At 52.0% G+C, this 21192-nt stretch overlaps 1 protein-coding gene across 1 annotated transcript in view; it reads right to left on the reverse strand.

Annotated features, from left to right (window-relative positions):
• XXYLT1 (xyloside xylosyltransferase 1) overlaps positions 1–19036 on the reverse strand; it is a 32403-nt gene extending 13367 nt beyond the window's left edge. The window contains exons 1-2 of the mRNA XM_018912966.2: positions 18626–19036; positions 12892–13039 (exon numbers count right to left, since the gene is read on the reverse strand). Of these exons, the coding sequence (XP_018768511.2) occupies positions 12892–13039; positions 18626–19021 (544 nt within the window). The 5' untranslated portion in view covers positions 19022–19036. The remainder of the gene's footprint in view (positions 1–12891; positions 13040–18625) is intronic.
• Positions 19037–21192: the final 2156 nt, after the last annotated feature.

Consider the following 21192-nt stretch of genomic DNA (forward strand, 5'->3'; position numbering starts at 1 on the left):
CTCCATGGGCAACTCAGAGTAAACACAATCCAGCTGCAACCTCTGCATGAAGCAAACCAACTTCAACCATCATGAAGCATTAACCACTGTGCGTTTACTTCAGAAATAATTTCTGGTGACCTGCTGCTTCCATCCACTCCCTCCTTCTTTCCAGAGGACTGCTTTTCCATAGAACTGACAAAAGCAAGAGGTAGCTTCCACCCAGCCTCTCCCCCTTTCTGGAAGTGCCTGCTAAATTTCACGTTTACTTTCAGCTGCCAACTCCATGAGTGTTTCCCACCTCCAGCCCAGAGAGCATCCATCCCTGGCCCAACATACCAAAGCAATTCCCATCATGGATAGCATCAGTGTGCCATATGACACCTCCAGTATCACCTGCACAAACCCATTATCTCCCAGCAGCTTGCTATGGGCTACCCTGAGGAAGAGATTACAGAGATTACAGCCCTCTGCCTGCACAGAACTGCTGGTGATCTGCAGCAGCCTGGAAGACTATTACTGCTGGTGGTACCCTCTCAGAGGCAAGTGGGGTTCTAAAGACATGGAAGCATCTTCCACTTGCAGTGAGACACCAAGAGCAAGGAAAGGCTGGAGGACATCATTCCCAAGGCTGGGCCTGAGGTACTTAACAGGCTCAGGCCCCTGCCCAAATTTGTGCCAGTCTCCTCTGCAGCACGAGAATGACTGAAAGATGGAGATGCTCCTTGGGAGAGTGTGCAGGAGATGTGCCTTGACAAGACTGCTTGTCCCAGGTAGATCTGGGATCTCCCAGCAATAAGCAAAGCCATGGTAGTCTTCTGGCCAGGCCAGCTCAGCCCTTCTCAGGGACTGTCAGTGGAGCCATCCCCAGGGCATTATGTAATGCCCCCTCCATTTTTATGTTATAAAAACCAAGAGCAAATTGGCCAGGTTGCTTAGCACTCAGCAGTAATTGGATTGTAAGGCTGTGTCAATGTGTTTTGGTCCCACTCATCATGCACAGGTGCCCTTATAGCTCCCTGAAGGCAAGACCTGCCTGTCACCGCCACTTCCAGAGCAATTAGCAAACCAAGCCTTCATTCTTCCTCCTGCCCAGTACCTGCAGGCAGGAGGGCAAGCCCTGCCTGCCCTTACCTTCTGCTGCCTGCATCTGCTGTGCCTATGGGCAGGGCTTCCCATCAGACTGGTGTTGCTGGGGCAGTGCCACCCTGGTTCCTCATCCCCTCACCCTGTCGTGCTTGGGAGAGGCTGCTGGCTACTCCTGGCTGCTGAGAGCAGGAGGCAATGGTTCTGTGTTCAGCCCCCAAAGCCACCCAGAGGCACTGAGAGCAGCCAGGCACCAGCAGTTATCCCCCAGCACAGGAGTGCAGCTTTGCATTTTTAAGTGTGTTCATTGCTTGGTGTTTGTGTTTCAAGCAGATGCTGGGCTGTACAGCAGCTCTGAATTTTTTGCAGATCTTGCACTAATCTGGGACTCTTGGCAATTGGTCATACCTACCACATTGTCCTCATTTAAGAGCAAAAAGGCCCCGTGAGGTTAAGCACGAAATATACTGCTTACTCTGCGAAGAACCCAAGCAGAAACATAAATCAAGGAGAAACAGTATCTAAGCTACAACCTGGGCTGTATCTCAATTTATTTTTTTAACATCCATCATGCTCTATCTGCTAAAGGGAAAGGCCATGCTCCCTTCAGCTGTCAGTACGGCAATCCTCAGGCCTACCTAGTATTTACCATCACCATAATCCTCTGTTTGCAGAGATTTAAACCCCAGGCACAGTAAATCACCACAGGCTAAAGCAGGTCTTGACCTGAAAGCAATTTCCCCCAGCCTTCTGAACTGCCTCAAAAATGGCCAGTGCAACTCAAGCATATCAATCAGCAGAACAGTGGATTTCTGCAGTGAGGAACAAGACAAGTATCCCACGTGCACCCAACCTCTCCAGTGGCTCAAACTACAGTGGGGCAAACCCCCAAAGCCAAAACATTACCACACTTGACAATACCCAGGCTGGTCACAAAACTCTAGGACAAGAAGACCTTGCACTTACAAGCTCAGCTCCAGAGAAATGTGGGGAGCCTGATCCCTACAAGGCTGAGGCTGGGAAGAGGGCATGGGATTCCCAGGGGCATCCCAGCACCACTCACCCTGGTGCACAGCAGCCTCATCAGCTTTCAATTAAATCAACTGTGAGCCACGTCATCCGATTGTTCTCTAAAATTACAGCTGAACACCAACTGCAGTTAATCACAGCAGAGAATGAAAGCTGAGCTTGGAGGAAGCTCCAATCCCAACCCTGCCTGCCCCAGCACCTCAGTGGATGTAAGGCTCTGGAGGGTCCCTGTAGTCCAGCCAGCTGTCCCCAGAAGCCTCAGCTGATCAGGGAGCTGAGCTGAGCACAGCTGCAGTACCAGGCAGGGATGCCAGTGCCACAAGAGCCCAGCACGGAGACACACAGTTTATTTACACACACACCCTGGGTTCTCCATCCTGCTCCTCGTTAGAGGCTTCCCATGTTTGGCTCACCCCAGCACACTGGTCCATGCTGTGCCCTGTGCTTCCCCCAGGACATACTCACTAAGAAATTACACCCAGAAAGCACCAAGTACTTTTTTTGCTTTAATTTTTTGAAATTTAATATTTTTTTTTTTAATGCAAGCATGAACTGCAACACTGAGATGTGAGTGAGCACGGGTGACATTAAGCATCACTTTGCTAGATGCAGCTTGCATGCACAGATTAATGGCTGAGATGATTTCTCTGCCTGGGATTGGAGAGGGGCCAGGCTCAGTGTTTCTGATGTGTCATGCTCTTTCAGCCTTCGACCAAGCGCTTTGTCCTGGCTGCCACGTGGGGGTGGAGGAATCGGTGCTCTCTAAGGCACAAGCTGCTCAGAGGGATCCAGCTGGAAATGTGGGAAAAGGCTGAGTGTTCGGCTCAGCAGAGTTTTCTAACTTTGCCATACTGAGTAGAAGCCTCCACTCTGTTCTTCTCCAGCTCTTCTAGCCATGGCATGGAGATTGGAGCTGTGCAATTCAGAGATGGTCTCCATTAGCAGTGACAGCTTTATAGGACAGGTTGGCCCCATTTAAAGCTCGTAATCTTTTACTGCAGCCTTGTATCTGCAGCTACAGCAGGGCTGTGCTCCAGGCTTGGCTCAAAACTCCCCAGCCCTGCCCAGAGGTAAATGGCCAGGTTCAGAGATGCCTCATCCCACAACCTCATTCAGTGAGGGGGCAGAGGCAGGCAGAGGTCATGTGCCCTGTGCCCTGCTGCACCACATTTTCTGCCAGGACCCAGTGGGGCTACAACAGCACACAGATAGGCACCCCTTCAGTGTGCTGAGGGGCACAGCAGGTTGTCTGGATGCTGGGAAATGCACCTAGGAGTCCCTGTGGTAGCAGGCAGTTTCTGCAGCAAGTCCAGCAGCCCTTCCCAGGAAGCATGGACCCCAAAAACTGCCCCAGGGCACAGCAGGGATAGAGGAGGTATGCAGTGGGCCAGGTCACCCCACCACTGGAATGACACTTAGGAGCAAATTTGGTCTAGATGAGCAATCTGATTTACCAAGTGACACACCTGTCCACGGCATGGGGGCTGGATACAGATGAACTTCAGGGTTCCTTCCAACCCAAACCATTGTAAGACTCTATGAATTTGCTCTTCCCAGAAATGTCAGGCAGGATCATGAATGGCAGCAGGGGGCACAGGGAGGAGGTGAGCTGCTTTGGTGGACCTAGCCAGAGCTCTGGGGATGTCATGCAGCTTCATGCCAATGAGGAGAGACTCCTCCAACACAGAATCATGAAATTATTTAGACTGGAAAAGACCTTTAAGATCATCTAGCCCAACTGCTAACCTGGCACATATCAGATGGGAGCACCTTGACCTCCTCTGCATCACAGCAGTGACTTTTGGGACCAGAGGTGCTTCAAGAGGTCAGATCAACAAGGGCATTGCTGGCATTGATGCCCCAGCTGTGTGACCCAGGCACACCACTTTGCCTTTTCCTACAGAGGCAGCACCTGCCAGTCCTGCAACACAGGGAGGCAGGACCCCACTCCATCCTTCAGGAGGCAGCGCAGGGTGGTGGCTGGGTGATGGCCTCTACAGGGCTGGGATAGGGAGCTGCTGGAGGCAGAGCAGCTCAGTGAACCTTCTGCAGGGCCAGCAGCAGCTGCAGCCATGGGTGACACAGTGCAGCCAAGTGATGGGAGTATCCCCTGCTGGCTGCAGCTCTGGGTGTTGCAGGGCTGCAGTGGGCTGTGGGGAAGGGCTGTGGGGGGGGGCTGTTCATTTTGCCACTTGACTTGGACCACCAGAAAGAAGAGAGCCAAGCAACCAAAGCTCTCTGAGTTGGAGTCAGAAGAGCTGGGGATCTCTGGTCTGCTGGTCTACAAATGTTGAGCATACCTGGACAGCTGCCCCTCCACCTCTCTGAATCGCTTTGAGCAATGTTATTTTAGTCAGGTTTTTAGCTGTGCCCATTATGACAGGACAAGATCCCAAGAAAAGAAGGAGCTGTGAAGGACCAGCAGTAACTTTTAGATGGCTGCCTTGGGCCATCAACCTCCTGGAGCAGGGCAGCAGCCACCAGCTCCAGCGGGCAGCGTGCCTGCAGGAGCAACACGTGGATTGACAAAGTTGCCTGTGCTGGCTGTGAAATCAGAATCCTCCGCACTCACTGCCTCAGAGAGATGTGTGGCCAAGAAAAACTCCACTCCCACAACCAGCACCATGGCCAAGCATGGATGCAGAGTGGGTGACAGGCTCCAGAGATCCCTGTGTAACACAGAGAGTACTGCCCAGCAGCAGCAGCCAGCTGTCCCCAAAAGCCTCAGCTGCAGCAGGGCACGAGAACAGCTGCAGTGCCCGGCAGGGATGCCAGCACCTCAACAAGGCCTGTGTGGAGGCACACAGTTTATTTACACAAACATGCTGGGTTCTCCATCCTGCCCTTCATTAGAGGCTCCCCGGGTTTGGCTCACCCCCTGCACTGGCAGCTGCCCCTGGCCGCTCTCCCTGCTGCTGTCAGCAGGGTTGTGAGCAGCTTCCTCTCTGGCTGTGTGCTCCCCTGGCCAGGCCTTGTTTTCTCCATACACAGCCTCCCCTCTGCGCCCAGCATTAATCACTGCTGCCTGCCCAGCTGACCTCGGCAGCACCAGAGAGCCTCGCCCAGAGGAAGCAGCTAAGGCAGGGGCAAACGTGCACGTGTGCAAGCATGATGCTCCTTGGAGCTTGCTGCCACTAGGCTGGCAGCTGGGAGGGCTGCAGTCCCCCTTTCCAGGACATGGTGCTGCTCCAGAGCCCACCCTCCCCAAGAGAAGATGATGCTACAAAGCCCTGCACCAGCACAGCTTGCCAAGGTGCAGAGCAGCTTACCTTCCAGCTGTGTGCTTCAACACCGGTCCTCCCGTCTGCCATGCAGCCAAGGGTCCCCTCCACTCCTTGGGACAGCCCAGCAGCCTCCTCCCCATCAAACAGCCTCCCTCCCTGCACACAGAGCTCCAGGGAAGTGCAGGGGGTGATGTGCCCCAGCAGCCCGGCTGCTAACCAGCTTTCTGCAGCACTGATTAGGCACCAGCAGAGCAGAGCAGTGGCTGCAGCACAGCAGCTAATCAGCCTATCACCTAATTAAAAAATTAGGCTGTCTGCCAGAGATAGATGACAAATCATTGCTACCACCCATGCAGGGCAGGCAGCTGGGTGAGCTCAGGGGTCTGGAGCAGCAGCAATGTTCCCAGGTATTGACAGCAGCATCACTTTGATCGCCTTGCTCCACACCCCACAGCCATCTCCTGAGGGAAGGGGACGAGTCAGCAGGAGATGGATGTGTTTTGTTCCAGGAAATTAGTTTTTCCTGTGCATCCAAGTGTCCCCTTGTAATCCATCAAAGTCTGAGGGACTAATATTTAGCAGTACTCAACACCTTGGCTCTTACCTGGACTCAAAGGCAGCAACATCGCTAAGCATGCAATAGGTTTCAGGATAAAGGTAGAAATGATGTTTGCCTTGTATTTAATATTTGTTACTGCTGGGGGAGGAGTGTGAAAACACTTTTTGGAGCTGGAGGAAGAGCAGCAGGAAACCTTTTAATCGACAAAATAAGGTTTGATTCCAGGTTGCTATAAATTACAAAAGAGTGGATGGAAAGCTGTAAAATAACGAGCAGGTGAGATGGAAAGGGAAACCAAAAAGAGATACAGGAAAATAAAATTTCTGGGCTCAGATCCCAGTTAACTGCACACACTGGGGAAAGGGCTGCAGGCAGATTTTGTTCTTGTTTCTTCCTGCTAAACTCTAATGAGCTATGGCAGAGCAGGGGAGAGACAGTGGGGGAAAGCAGCCCTGGCATCAACACTGGGTGACCCCCAGCAGCTTTCCAACCTTTGGGAAGGGGGCAGCTGGTCTGGCTGGGGAGAGAGAAGGGCAGCACCCACCACATCACCGGGTGATGAGACCCTGCTGCTCCATGGGAGCGGGGGGAGCAGCCAGCGCTGGCCTGACAGATCTAGGACATCCAAAAATAATCAATGGTGACACTGCAGCAAGGGGCAGGCAGTGGAAATTATGAGAAGTGACAGTACCCCCAGGGGCTGCGGGCCACGTTGGCCCCAGAGGCAGCAGTGCCACAGGGAAGGGGTCTGTGCTGTGATGCAGCACTCAGGAGTCTTCCAGGCACTTGCTGAGCAGCAGCCACATCCCCCTCAACACAGCAGCCCTTCCTGGCACCTCCTCCACAACAGGGCTGGGGCCAAGGAGCTCTCCTGCCAGGACAGGCATATCCCACAGGCATAATCCCACAGATGGGATTAGCAGCTCACCTCAGCAAATGTGGACCCCTCTACAAAGCCACAGATTCCAGTGTTTACCTGGGGTGGGCTTATTCAGAGGTCTGTTGATGCCTGCTCCTGAAAAGCATCATGAAAACAGCTCTCTTAGCACAACAGACTCACCCCAGCAAGAAACAATGGCTGGCACAGCTACCCCTATTGCTCACAAAATGATCACTCCAGCGTCTTCCCTTCCCATCACAGGACCTGACATAAGTGCTTGCAGCTCAGAGAGAGGCTGGAAGGGAATCTGGCTGTTTTTCACATGCTTGTGGCACAAAGCAGGGAGGGAGGGAGGTTATGAGAGCACATCAGAAACTATTAACACTCCCTCCATCTCGGTAAAGATAGAAACATTTTTGCCAGAAAGCAAACCCTTCAGCTACTACAGCATCCCTTGGGAACTGGGGTTTGGGAGCACATGGCTGAGGGGCCAATTCCCGTGACTCTGCCACAGACCCCAGTTCTCTTCGCCTTTTCCCAACATCTCCCCGCTGGTAGCACACAATCAAGCCTGAAGCATGTGGGCCATGGACACTCTCCTCCCAGCCCTCTCCCAACAGCTGCATCTCTGCATTCCCTGATGTGGTGGGGCTCAGCAATGATGGCAGTGCTCAGCCAGCAGGAAAGGATCAGAAGTGACGCACTTTCAAAACGCTCACTTATTACAACTATTACAGTGATTTGCTGAGTTCTGTGGGCAGCTGCCCTGTGCACCAGGAATTGCTCTGCAGCTGACAGGAGGAAGAAGGGGGAGTGATGCCTCCCAATCTCCCTCTGCCAGGCTTTACTCCAGAGACCTCTGATGCCCTGTGTGACACAGGATGTGTGCAGTGCAGCTCTGCACGTGGGTGCTGTTGAGGGGACACACCACACGTGGGCACCTGGCACCCTACAGGCAAACAGAGACCAACCTGGGCAACCCCATGCTGTGGATTGAAACAGGGCAGAGGCAACGTTGAGTCCCCGTGCACACATCCCTACAAAAGCAATCAACAATGTGTTCAGGATGCCACCTGTGGAACAGCATTCCTTTCCAGAAGGACACTAGCAGAAGACAGTCACTGGTTGAGGCATTATTCCAGTACACAGACTGCTTTCCTGGTACCTCTGTGCTTAACCCTTCCCCCAGCTCCCAGGCCCTCCACCTCCACAGCCAGAGGCAGGAGTGTTCCAGGTGCCCGGCCTCAGCACAGGCAAAGTGCCCTGAGAAAGCACAGCACAGCTCATTGCCTGCTCCAACATGTCTCCTGGCTGGCCTTTGCCTTCCCTCCAGCACTGCTTGGTGGGAAAGGCATAAGCTGATGTTCACAGAGGCCTCTGTCTCCAGGCTGGTAATCCCAGAGCAGACAAAGCTGATATCAGTTTCGTGGGAGACCAAGCCGGAGCCAGCAGCTGGATCCTGCTGCAAGAAGCACAAGCCCCAAGCGACTGGGGCTTGGTCATTGTCAGGCTGCTTGGACAAACATTGCTATAATCTGGTCTCTGCTTAACAATCAGTACAGCTGTTGATAGTGGGCTGGAGAAATTGCCCTGTTCAGAGTCTGAAGCCAGGGAGACCACTGGACTTCCCATGGATCCTGATGTGTCACAGGTGCTGTCTGGATGCTCGCTATGAAGCCAAAGGCACAGCTCCCTCCTGGCAGTCCCTTCCCCAGACACAGTGCTGCTTATTCACCCACAGCAGCCACCCCTGCTTCCCCCAGCACCCACAGCTGTGTTCTCCTGACACTCTCCTGCACAGCTGGCAGCTCCAGGACACACCGGGGCTTGCTGTTCAACACACAGCAGCTGGCTGTGATTCCCTCGTCCATGAGGCAGCCCAGCACCTACAGCATCCTGCAGAAAGGAGCTCTACAGATCACCACACTCTGTTTTAAACATCCTTTTCATCAGCTTTGATATACCCCAGTTCCTGTACTTCTGTCTTGTATGGCTTGTGGTTTTATGGATGGACCACACCATAACTCCCTCGGCCAGCCCCCTCCAAGACTGGAGGGTCCCAGTCAGCCAGGCTTGTCCCACACAGAAGCCACTGCCCTCTCTAAACCTCTTTAATTTTTTACCAACAGACCATGTTGATATGCCATAAATTTTGGCAATACATAACAATTAGTTTCACTCAGTTTTCCTTCCTCATAGCTCCACATCCTTATTTAGTCCCACAGAGACTTACCCACTTCTCCCACTGCTGCTTAGCCCCCCTACAAGACCCCTGTGAACAGCCTTACCACCAACAGAACAAGCTCCTGAGTTTTCAGGCAGCAAGTACCCATTCTGCATCTTCCAGGTGCACCTGGAAGATGCAGAATGCTGCATGAGGGCTAACCTCACACCCTGCAGAGCCCAGGGGCCCTCTGCAGTCTATGCTCGTGTTCCCACCCTTTATCACAGTTTCTGCCTTCAGGCTGGGCTGGACAGTGAGAGAGAAACCTTGAGAACTCCCCTGCATGCTGCCAGGGGGGAGGAGATCACCACGCCCAGAGATGCTGCTACTCCCCATGGAGAGCCAGCTGTTTGCAGCAGCCAGGAAACTCTGCTACCTCCAATTTGTCAAATACTATCTTCAGTCAAGTTCTGCTAAATACCCTCACTCCATGTGAAGCACAGTACAGTCAGCCAGGTTTCTGAACCTCCCCTGAACTAATGGGACTCTGCTCCTCTGTCTAAATTGGCAGAGATAAGCCACAAAGCTGCTTCTGTGTCATGTCTCATTTTCCCTCTGCTCCTTATTCTCCCACAGGGCCATCCTGCTGCAGCACCATCAGTAACACCAATGGAGTTGAACACCAAATGGCAGTTTTCAAAGCTCTACCCAAGCTGCTGGATGCTATTGGCTCTCCCTTGGCCCACCAGCTCCTTAGGAAGAACACTTGTTAAACATTTTTTTCCTGAAAACTACCTTGGGCCAAGAATGGGTGTCAAAAATTCCCTGGGGAGCTCCCAGTTTTCCCAGGCTGTCCTTCTGTCACTTCAACTCCCCCTCCTCTCACCTGGGGCTCCAGGAGTCTGTCCCCAGACCTTGCCTGCCAGACAGACCTGCCCAGACATTACTACTTCATGTACCCACAGAAAGGTGATAAAAAGCTTGCTGGGCTGCCTGATTTCCACAACTAAAATGGCAAGTGATAGAGGGACCAAAGCCAGTCAGGAAGGAAGATGTCCCCTCTGGATGGGCATACTGAAAAGGAAAGTTAAGAGGTCTGGATCCTTGGTCTCCCTCCTCCTCTTTGCACTGCTCTGCGAGTCTCAAGACCATTTCATGCTGGCACTGTCCTCATCCTGGCTGCTCCTTCTAAGCCTGAACCTGCTTGTCCTCTCTATGTAACTTTCCCCTCACTTCCCCATTGCAGAACCATTCTGATGGACCAAGCACCGCTCCAGCTCCCCGGGCTTGGCCACACCACATTAAACTGGGATTTATGAGCCTCGAGCACAGACAAGAGTTATGCAGTCTGCACTTCTGCGGGCTGCATACCAACTCCCCAGCTGGTTTAAATCAGATTAACTCCACTGATGTAAGACATTTAAGGCAAGAGTGTTCCATGATTTACACCAGCTAAGAAGCTGTTATATTATAACTTGGCAGCTGCAGGTTTTAGATGTGAAGTTTTTTGGGCAAAGATCCTAAGCAACAGTTAATGACAGAGCAGCTGAGTGGCAAACCCCATTTAACCTCAGTGCAATGTGCATGCAGCCAGCACATGTCCCACAGAAGTCCCTAAAAAAATAAAAATAACCTGGTGCTCAGTTTTCAATGCCACCGGTCTGCAAAGTCAATGCCCTATTACAATCCATAGATTCCAAACAAATAACTAAATCATGATACTGTGGAAATGCCTCTCTTCAAAAAATGATATACTTGGTAAACTAAAGTCAGGCAATTTTAGTACAAAGCTCGCTTGCTACTGAAAAAAACCCTATAGACTGATTAATGCAAATGCAAATCAACACACCAGAGAGTTTAATATTCAGATCAGGGCCTTCATTTCTGCTAGAGGATGCTCAAGCTTCCAATCAAATCTTGATTCCACAAAAAAGTAGCACTAATGCTATGGAGCCAGATGTGCTTGGAGAGGTGCACAAAAAGACACACCACTCAGGGCAGAACACAGCATTCAAGGCAGAAGAAATGACAAAGAAATACATCAGGAAAAATGGTAATACTGCCTGAAAAAGAGGGTTTGGTCCTTTCTCCTCCAACTTAGCAAAGTGGCTTCTTCAGACCAGCAGATAGTGCTTGTCAGAGTCAGGAGGGCAGCAAGAGCCCAGTGCCATTCCCACATCACCTGCAAGCCTGCCAGTGGCAGCAGAGCTGCAGCCTTTCCTGGTGCCTCTCATTCCATGCTGGCTGCACAGGGAGGACGGCGGTGAGCCCCGCCAGCCCCATAAATCACCAGGCACCCAGCACAGCAAACCTGACCTCCCTTGCAAAGGAAATATAAATCAGCTTTACTAGCAGCTTCTGAAACAAAAACTAAACTCACGAAACTGTAAAAATGCCTCTTTAAACATCCTGTGCCCCGAATAGACCATTGAAAGCCTTGTCAGGCTGAGGGAGAGCAAACAAGCTTTCCAAGAGATGAGGGCTGATGAACTGAGAAAAGGCATTTCAGACTGAGCAGCTTCTTGCTGGCAGGCAGCACAACGGGGATATCTTTAGCACACACCAAAGACAGAGTAGAGAATCACGAGGAGTGAATTAGCCAGCATTAATACCATCATTTGTATGCAGTGTACTTCAAAGTGTTCGCAGTGCAGACAGCACCAGACACACACAAAATTACCCAAGTCTGGGGCAAAGCCATGTAGAGCACATTTGCCAGAGCCCACAGTAGGTAATGATCAGAGAGCTTGGATGGGACCCTCAGGGCCACCACTGCCCCACTGTTTAATGAGCTAGTGTGGGAAGGCCATGCCACAAGGACAGGGGCAAGTCCACAAAGGACAGAGGAAGTCTCATGAAGCAGAGCAGAGGTAGGAGCTCCTAAGTAGAGCCAAACTGGGACAGGACTCAGCAGGGCCACAGGGGAGGTGTATCTGCTCACATCTCAGCAACAGTGCACCTGAGATCCATGGTAGGAAGTCTGGAGGGAGTATTAGAGCTGGGCAGAGGCTCCAGATGCCAAGGAAGCTGCTGGTGCCAGCAGTGCTAGCCCTGGGAACATGCACACATATGGGAACAGGCCACCATTGCGTGACATCCACAAGCAGCTTTGAGAGGCTGGTCACCTCCTCCTGGGGCAGGTGTATGGCCAGGCAGGGTTCTGGGGCTCCTTGCCACCACTGCCACCTGCAGCCTGCCATGCCCAGGGAGGACATGTGACCAGCCCAGGAAGGGATGTGGCTATCACAGGTGCATCAGGCCAGCCAGGCAGCTGGCAGGGAGAGCCCAGGGACAAGCAGGGCTGCAGGAGCTCCAGTGAAGGGGTTTAGAGCCCAAGTACACAAAACCCTACTTGTGCAACCAAAGACTAGGCAGCATGCTGGTTCCATGAGAGGCAACTGCACACAGCCAGGGAGGAAAACGGCATCAGCTGAGCCAAGCCCCTTCTGCCAGCTGCCTTGTTTTCCTGAAGTTCTCCTTGTTTCTGCACTTGATAACAGCAGAGGCACAATAAGGAAACTTAAGTGATCAGTGGCTGCTAATCAGCAAAGCTTTCCAAAAGCTCCCTAAAGCCAAGAGGAAAGACTCAACAACTACTCCCTGCAGATACTCTAGAGTGCACAGCTACACCACAGACACGCAGTACCTATTTCTGCTGGCACCACAAGGGGAAGGGGGCTGTAAACACACACAGAACAGGCCTGCTTGCTCCTGTCTCACCTCTCCTATCATCTCAGGACATAAAGGGAGGGCCAGCTGCCATGTGACAAGGAGAACCTCCTGTCAGTCATGCCAGCAGAGACCTGGATGAGATCTTGGACTGGTAAGTCCATCACTCTGCAGAAAGAAGCAGAACCCTTGGAGTCCATCCCAAAAGTTTATTAACTTTGTATTTCAAATAGCACCAGATATCTCTGTGCAGAAGAGAAAGAGAGCCTGTGGTGCTGGAGGCAGCACAGCAGAGACCTACCTTTGGGCATGATGCGATGCATTGCAACTGACAGGAAGAAGATGGAGTCGCTGTAGTAGGTCCCTGATCCAGCACTGAAGTGTTTCTGCATGGCCTCAACGATGGGAAACAGCTTTTCTGTCAGCTCATTCACATCATGGACGATTACCTGGCAGAGACACCAGAAACACCACTCAGCCACTGCTCCTGGGGACAGGCCCAGCTCCAGCAGCCTCTGCCCAGCCCCCACCAGCACAGGGCGAGGGGGAGGTTGGTAAAGCACAAACAGTGCTGCTGGCACTGCAGCTGCACAAAGGGGCCTGCCTGCCCTGGCCCCTGCACATCCTCTTGATGTGCAAGAACTGGCTAAGTGCAGGGAAAGGAGAAGGACTTTCACAGCCATTTTGTAACTGTAAAGTGGGCAGAGACTTGAATCCCCTCACACAACCAAGTGTGTTCCATGTTTTGGACTGTTTCTCTGGTCTGTTCCCAGTGCCTGATGCAAGCATATATCTGGTCTCCCATATGGAGTCCATCAGAAGAGGCAACAGCTTGCTCCACGCTCTGGTGTGCTGCTGTTTAGAGCCAAGCCAGACCACATCACTTACCCTGAGGACCAAGGCTTGCTCCCTCCTATAGAAGCAGGCTGTGACAGGGCCAGGGACAGCCCAGATTTGTTGCTCCTCAGCCTGGCATGGAGGCAAGCTCTGCAGCACATCCCGTCGGGGCTGCAGGGGAAAAGGGAGGACAGGCCGCAGCACGCTGATGAAAATCCAAACATCAGGAGCTACAGCAGAGCGGAGCAACTTCTGTAGATGGATCTCAGCCTGTCTGTGCTGGAGTTTTGCTGGTGCTCAGCCAGTCCTGCTCTGCATCCCTCAGCCCTGCGGGAGTTCATGTACCAGCATGGGCCCTGGCACGCATGTGCCAGCTGTGGCTATGTCCCAGAAAAAGGAGCAACCCCAAATGCACCTTGCCAGCTACTGCATTTTACAAGCTTATCATTTATTTTGGTCAAAGTCCAACAGACAGGAACTTTCATGCAGCTCGTTATACCCACAGAAGGATATAGGTCACTGAATCACACAAGATAATGAGAAGGATTTTCAGGATAATTAAGAGAGATGAGGGATATGACCCTGGTGCAGATAAGGGGGAGTGCAGGAACTTGAGTGTGGAGACTTGGGGGTCGTGTTGCCTTCTTTGGGTCAGGGAAAGCAGGAAAAGCCCTGATGAAACTAAAGTCCAGCGAGGACATGGCATTGTAGCAGTACTTGAATTTTGTATAGAGGAACCTATCGCCCTTATTTGAGGGATACCAAGAAACTTCCACAAGCTGGCCCTGTCTTCAGCAGGGAACACAAACAATTTTGTAGGTTGCTTTCAAACTAAACTATTTCAACAGGTTGACAGTTTCACTTCTTTTCCCTACTAAAACTTCATCTGCTTAAGAACATGGGGCCCTGAACTATATACTTAAAACATGCAGGATAGAGCAATTGCTTTTTAATTTTTTTTAAATTAAAAGAAAACCTAAAACCTAAACCAAGCCAAATGCTTCGGAGAAGAATGCAGCCCTGGAGCCTGCGCTGGGTGCAATGACCATCCTCTCCATGGGGTGCACAGAGGGCTGCACTGGTGCTCAGCTGGTGCAGAGATTGAGGCAGTGAGCAGTTTGGAGCTTCTCCTTCCACAGCTTTTTGCAAAACACATTGTTCAGACCAATGCGCTCTCACGGCAGCGTGGAGCTCGCTGGAAGCAGAGTTGTGCTCGTGGCACCACGGTACTGAACATGCTGAGGTGAATGGCCTGTCCTGGCACTGGCCAGGATGGCTGAGCCCATGGCAGAGCAGTGCTGGAGGACAGGCACAGCTGAGGTCCCATGGCCCCGTCCTGGGGAGGGCACCCTAAACACCCTGGCCCTCGCCATCAGCCGGGTGCCACAGGAGCCCCTGCGCAGGCTCCGTGGCCAGCACGCCCTTGGCGGGGCGGCCCCGCTGCTGCTGTCCCGGCTGCTGGGCTCGGAGCCAAGGCCTGCAGCAGAACAGCAGGAAAAACACAGAACAATGCGTTCCAGGAAAGTGCATTGGGAGAGCTCATCGGCAGCCACACCTGGCTTTGGGTAGCACAGCACAGTCCCCAAGACACTGCAGGGGAGGAAACTCTGTTACCATTAGGCAGCACCTCACCCCGGCCCTGCTGAGCTACATGGTCGGTTGTGCCATCATAGTGACAGCGGCCAAAGGTGAACAAACAAGCAAACCACCACTACTCTCCAGGTGCAAAGGCACTGACAGCCTCTTCAGGAAACTGAGCACCACCAGCATGGGGATGTGTGATGCTCTGCTCCAAGCCCAGCTTGGCATGAGCAGCTTTGGGGTCTGGCTGGGCTGGAGAAGCATGGAAGAGAAATACAGCACCTGTAACCACCCTTCTGCATCCAGCAAAGGCAGCCTGAGGTGCACAGTACATAATAAAGAGGGAAAAACACCAAACCAATTCCAGTCAACTCTTAAGTGAGTACACTGCCAAGCTCCAGTGGACAAAACTTATAGGAGAAATACTCCTGAAACTCCAGACACAGCATCATCTGCCTTTCTACTCCTGCCAAAGAAAACAGGAAAAACATGTCTTTTACCCACTCTTTTGTACTTCTGCAAAGCAAACTCCTGAGCAGCTGAATTTTGCACCTGCAGCCACAGGACAAGCAGCCTCTCTGGGACTGTGAAGGCTTCTTCCCTCCTCATTGCTGACTTTAGCACAGCTTGCTGATCTGCTGCTAATTTTGTACTTTGTTATTTATTTGTGTAACAGCTCTTAGTAAATCCCTGCAGCTAAATCCGACCACGTTTGCTGAGGACATTAAGAAAAGTTCTAGGGGTTTCCTGTGCAAGCACAGTTTTATAAACACATGTCCCACACTGATGAAAGACCCTTTCTAGTGATTAACTAAGAAAAAACAACCTGCATTTCTTTTTCCTTTAACTTTCCCTCCTTCCCACGTCTATTATCGTTGCAAGTCTCCATAAGTAGATGGCAGCCCAGTTACATCCACCCCAGCAGCATCCTTCATGGGGCTCATCTGAACAGGAAACCAGGATAGCAGAAAGCCGAACGCGTAGTTCGTGTTGTTATGGCAGGGAAATGGAATCAGAGATAAAAATCGCACGAGGAGTTGCAGCACACAGCCTGGTGTGGCAGGAAACGGGGCGAACTGCAGCTCTGTGTAAGCACAGTGACGGCCGAGCTGGGCCAGGCTCGCTGCCGGGCACCTCCCGCTGGCCGGGGGTCGGGAGAGGCTACAGAGATCCCCCTGCCACCCGTGTGCGGGACTCGCGCTGTGCCTCTGCTGTCACAAGGCCCCGCACGGGCAGGACGGCCGCGGGCCGGGCCCTCCCTCCGCCTCCCGGCCGCACACGCGGAGCACGAGCTCCCTCTGCCGCCGCCCGGCCGCGCTCCCGGTGCACATCTGGGCCACATCTGCACGGCCACGGGAGCGGTGGCGCCACGCAGCGACGGCCCACGCCCCAAGAGCCCTGCCCTGCCGGGAGGGTCAAGCGCCTAAGCTGTTCCCACACACCCACTGCCTGCACCCCACAGCCCCTCTGCCCTCACTCTGCACAATGGCCCCGGGCTCCAGCCGGCTGCCTCCATCTCTAGGAGACTTTGAAAGTTACTGAATCTGCTCAGAGAGAGAGAAAAGCTGCCCACAACCTTCCCCAAAGGCTATGATCCATGTCTGACTCTGGGCTTCACTCTAACAGAGAAGCCAACTGATCCCAGCTTTGCTAGGATAGGAGGGCAAGGGCAGCTCCAAAAGCTGGGCCTGAATCACTTCCTCGTGAAGAAAAGGTAAAGTTCAGGGTCTTTTATCAGTCCAGCCTTAGTGGCTCCAGCTGCCCCCTGAGCACTTTATCAAGCTTATATCTGGGCCTGTGCTAGGAAAAGAGCATAAGAACCAGGAGAGTGTTCTGCACACACCAGAGGAGAAGCAGGAAATGAGAAGTCTCAGGATAGAGATGGGTTACTGCTGGAGCTAGCTGGATCAATCATCTTCAACATTTTAGCAGAAGCACCAGAAGTCCAAGCTAGGCATAAGTTTCCCACTGGTAAAGAAGAGGAAGGGGGTAGGCTACAACAAGAATAAAGAGGCACTGTCACCTGCTGGCGTTCCAGAAACTGGCACAGAATTAGGACAAGGCTGCATGCTTGAGAAGCAGAATAGCCTCTGCTCTGTACCTAAAAGCACAGAAATTGACTGGTCCAAAACACACTGGCAACCATAGGCTAGCCAGTGAAACCAGGGTATATCAGGCTCTGCCAGGAAAGAGAGAAGCAGCTGTCCCACTGAGGAGATCTCAGAGACACCTCACCTGAGGCCTCCAGATCATGCTGCCTGCCTACAGCCAGAAGACCAGTTCTGGTGCCAGACATACTCACCGAGCCATGAGCCAGGCTGCACTGTGACTCCACAGGCATCTACAGACAAGGGCCCAATCCACAACAGACAAATCACTTCGTGCCTCCAACTCCAGCTGCTCTGGAGAAATGAGGCTGGCAAGGGTGCCTGTTGAGAAGTTTGTTTCCCAGAGGGGGAGATGGCAGTAAGGCAGCCACCCACACAAAGGGGTGGGTGACTGCAAGGGATGTGCACCAGAGTGGCTTGGGGGTCCTCCCACTCCAGGAGACATAATACCACAAACCTGGGTTGGGCACCACATCAGCACTGCACCATCATGGGGCAGTCAGCCCATCCTGCTGTGGAGTGGAAGAATCCTCCTGAGGGAGCTGTACACACCCTCCAGACAGCCAAGTGCTGCTGCACAGTGTGGGTCTCCCATCATGGGTGCATGACTTGACTGAGGGCCAGCACTAGGAAAGGACTTGTTTAAAGAAAACCAGTAGTGAATTATTGACCAGGAAATTGTCTGCATGAAAAATGTTAAGGTTACACTTCTAGTTTCATCTAAGCAGAATTCAGCTGATATGAAATACAGGACTTATGAGCAATAAAAGTTACAGCAGGACTAGAGGACACTTCCAAGCAATGCTCTGCAGCAGCACCTCAGGACAGGAGAGTCAGGTTACCTGGAATCTCTGAACTAAACAGTCCTCCAGTGTTCAGACACCCATTTAATGAAAAGGAAAGCCTGACCTTGCATAATTTACACTGGCTGTGGATTTGGGAGAAAGAACCATTTCCCTGGCAGAAGGAACATTTGCACGTGGATGCACTCCAGCCCCTGCAGGCTCTCCATTCCTGCTCTCAAGAGCCACTAGAAGCAGGCCAACCTTCTCTCCTGATCGGGAACCCATCGAGATATAAGCACACGTGGTCCTTGTGCCGAAATGCTGAAAAGCAGGACCAACAGGGCCTGCAGGAGAGCAGCACTGCTTAGAGCAACTGCTCCTCTCGAGCAGAGGTGGAGTGCCGGAGGCGCTCCCAGGCCACGCTGCTGCCCATTCCCAGCTGAGAATCACCGGGCTGCACCAGGACACCTCCCCGCAGGCAGCAGCGGTGGGGACACAGAACAAGCCCCTCAAGACTCCCGAGACCGGGGAGCAGCGGGAGCAGCTCCAGCAGAGTGTGAGATGGAACCGCTCTGCTAGGAGCCGGCACATGGGCGGCGGGCTGAGGGAGCTCCTTCCCGCTGGCCCGCTGTTCCCAGAGTGCCACGGGAAGACCCCGCAGGACGCCCCGGCAGACCCCGCTCGCTCCCCGCGGGCTCGACCCGCCCCTCGGCCCCCCGCGCACCTGGTGGCGGAAGGCGGCGCCGCGCAGCAGGTCCCGCAGCAGCCCGAGGCCGATGTCGCGGCTGGCGCCCTCGGTGACGAGGTGGAGGTGCAGCACATCGGCAGGGCCCAGGCGGCCGTGCCGCAGCAGCGAGCGCAGCGCTGCCTGCGCCTTCTCGCGGAGCGCGGGGTTGCGCTCCGCCTTGGTGAACATGAACAGGAGGTGCAGCCCGCGGGACCCCGGGCCGGCCGGGGCGGGTGGCGTGGCGCGCAGGCGGCGGGTGGCACTGGAGAAGGTCTCGCCGCCGCCGCCCAGGTAGTAGAAGGCACAGACGGCCAGGGCCGCGGCCGCCGCCAGGGCCGCGGGCTGCGGGCAGCGCGGGCAGCCCCGGCGCGCCGAGCCCCGCAGCGCCGCCATGGCGGGGCGGCACCGCCCCCGGGCCGGCCCCGGCAGCGGGGCGGGGACAGCCGGGCCGGCCCTGGACAATGACACACTACACACGCTACAGTCAAGTTTTAGATACAAAGTCTACAGCCGTACATAACGCGTAGGAGGGCGGAGTATACAGTCTGTACAATTACAGCTTAAGGGGTGAAAGGGTTTTTTTACATTTCACTGCTGGAATGCTTAAAAAACACCGAGTACAGAGGAACGCGCGGAGGAAAAAAAAAAAAAGTTCATTACTTCCGAGAAAGTAACGTCTCTGCTTGAGGAAACGATGATTTCATGGCGATTTCTGTCAAAACATGGAAACTTAGGCTCCTAACAGAAAAGTGTGGAATTTTTCCTCCTCTGTCATCTGCTTCCATGGGAAGAGAAACAAGAAAATACTGTATGCAGAAAGATAAAGCAAGGATATGAAAGGGTATATACCAAAGTGGTACACTCATCCTTTTCCCCAGTAGTGCCTCTCCAGAGTTGTCCCTGTTTTAAAACTGTGCCTTTGTTAAGCACAGGAGCTAGGCATGTTAACTGTCAGAATGCACAAGACATGACCTCTAACTTGGGAAAAAGTGTCCATAATGAATGGGGCAAAGATTGTAGCCTGAAAAATTGATTCTCAAAATACTTTGTGTATTGAAGAATGAGAATAATCAGCTAAGTCCTTTTGACACTGTAAAAATATCACGTCCTTTGTACTTACATATTATTATTTGCAGTTTCATTAAAGGGTTGTTTCATAGTCACTGTGTTATTTGAGATTCTCAAGGTGAGCAGCAGAGGTAACATTCACAATTTAAAACAGATGGCTGCAGAGAAGCACCAAAGTCCTGTAAACATGACATCAACCCACCACTTGTTCTAGTTCTCACCTTTTTAGGTTAGTGCTACAAAGTTTATGCTCTATCCAGGAGACCTAGTAATTTGGATGACACGTGTGTACTGATGTCATAATGCAAAACAGGAGAAACTTCCTCTTGTACAGGGATTTGCTGACAGCAGTTGGAAGGTCTGGTTGCATTTTCTAAAACTATTTCAGCTCAGTATACAAACAGGTAAAATATAAAACCCCACAGAATGAAAAATGCAGTATTAATACAGGATCCTTTAGCACTGTAACATTAAAAGCCACAAATGGTACAATCCAAAATCTCCAAAATAAGTGGAAAGACTGCCACTGATATCAGTGACTTCTTGGATCAGCTCCTAATGGGCAGAGAGGCTGAAGTCCACAATGTACTAATGAGCACCTGGAACATGCATCTGTCTGATTGCAATGTGGGCTGTTTGTGAAAGCTCATAAATACCTCTGCAATCGAAATTCACCTTCACCCAAATTCATGTGAACAAATTCCAACTGTCTAATACAGGTAGTGGCATAATTCAGTATGATCATTCGGAAATTTAAGTTTATATGCACTGTACTGACTAACATAAAACATGAAATCTTATGAACAGTCAAAACAATTGATACCATTAATGAGCCACCACACACTAATTTAATCAACATGCCATGGACACACATTACACCTCTGAAATCAAGATGCATTAGAATGTAAGTTGAGTTCCAAGAGACTTTTGGAAGACATGATCTATAAATAGGAAAGATATTACACTATCCTTCAATGGGCTGTCTAATATAGAAAATTACTAAAAGTGTGAAAGATGGTTTTAATATGTGTTAGGAATCTTCTGCATTGTCCCTCACTACTATATTTCACACCTACAGAGAAACATAAACTGGAATTGAACCTTCCCATTGCCTGGTACGAAGTACAAGATGTTAACCTACAATGGAACCTTACTGTCTACTATTCCACTTAGATTCCCTTTGTAATATAAGTGGAAGTTTCCTAATATTACTGAGCAGAATATTAATATGAGTCAAAACTCGATATGGAATCCAGATCTTCAGAGCTGTGGTGATAATCACACTATTGAGGGCTGAATCCTCTGAGTCACAGAGGCTCTGGAGCACGGAGCCTGCCAGAGCCTGGTGAGCCATCAAACTTCATGGTACATTCACTTCTGCTGATAAGCAACATGTTACCATTGCCCCTGACCCGAAAAAGGCTTTAACTGAGTGCAGTTTATACTGGACATCCTATCAGACCCAAAAGGACAGGGGAACAAGGCTGAGGATCACA

The sequence above is a fragment of the Serinus canaria genome, chromosome 9, assembly GCF_022539315.1.
Source record: "Serinus canaria isolate serCan28SL12 chromosome 9, serCan2020, whole genome shotgun sequence".
Classification (NCBI taxonomy): domain Eukaryota; kingdom Metazoa; phylum Chordata; class Aves; order Passeriformes; family Fringillidae; genus Serinus; species Serinus canaria.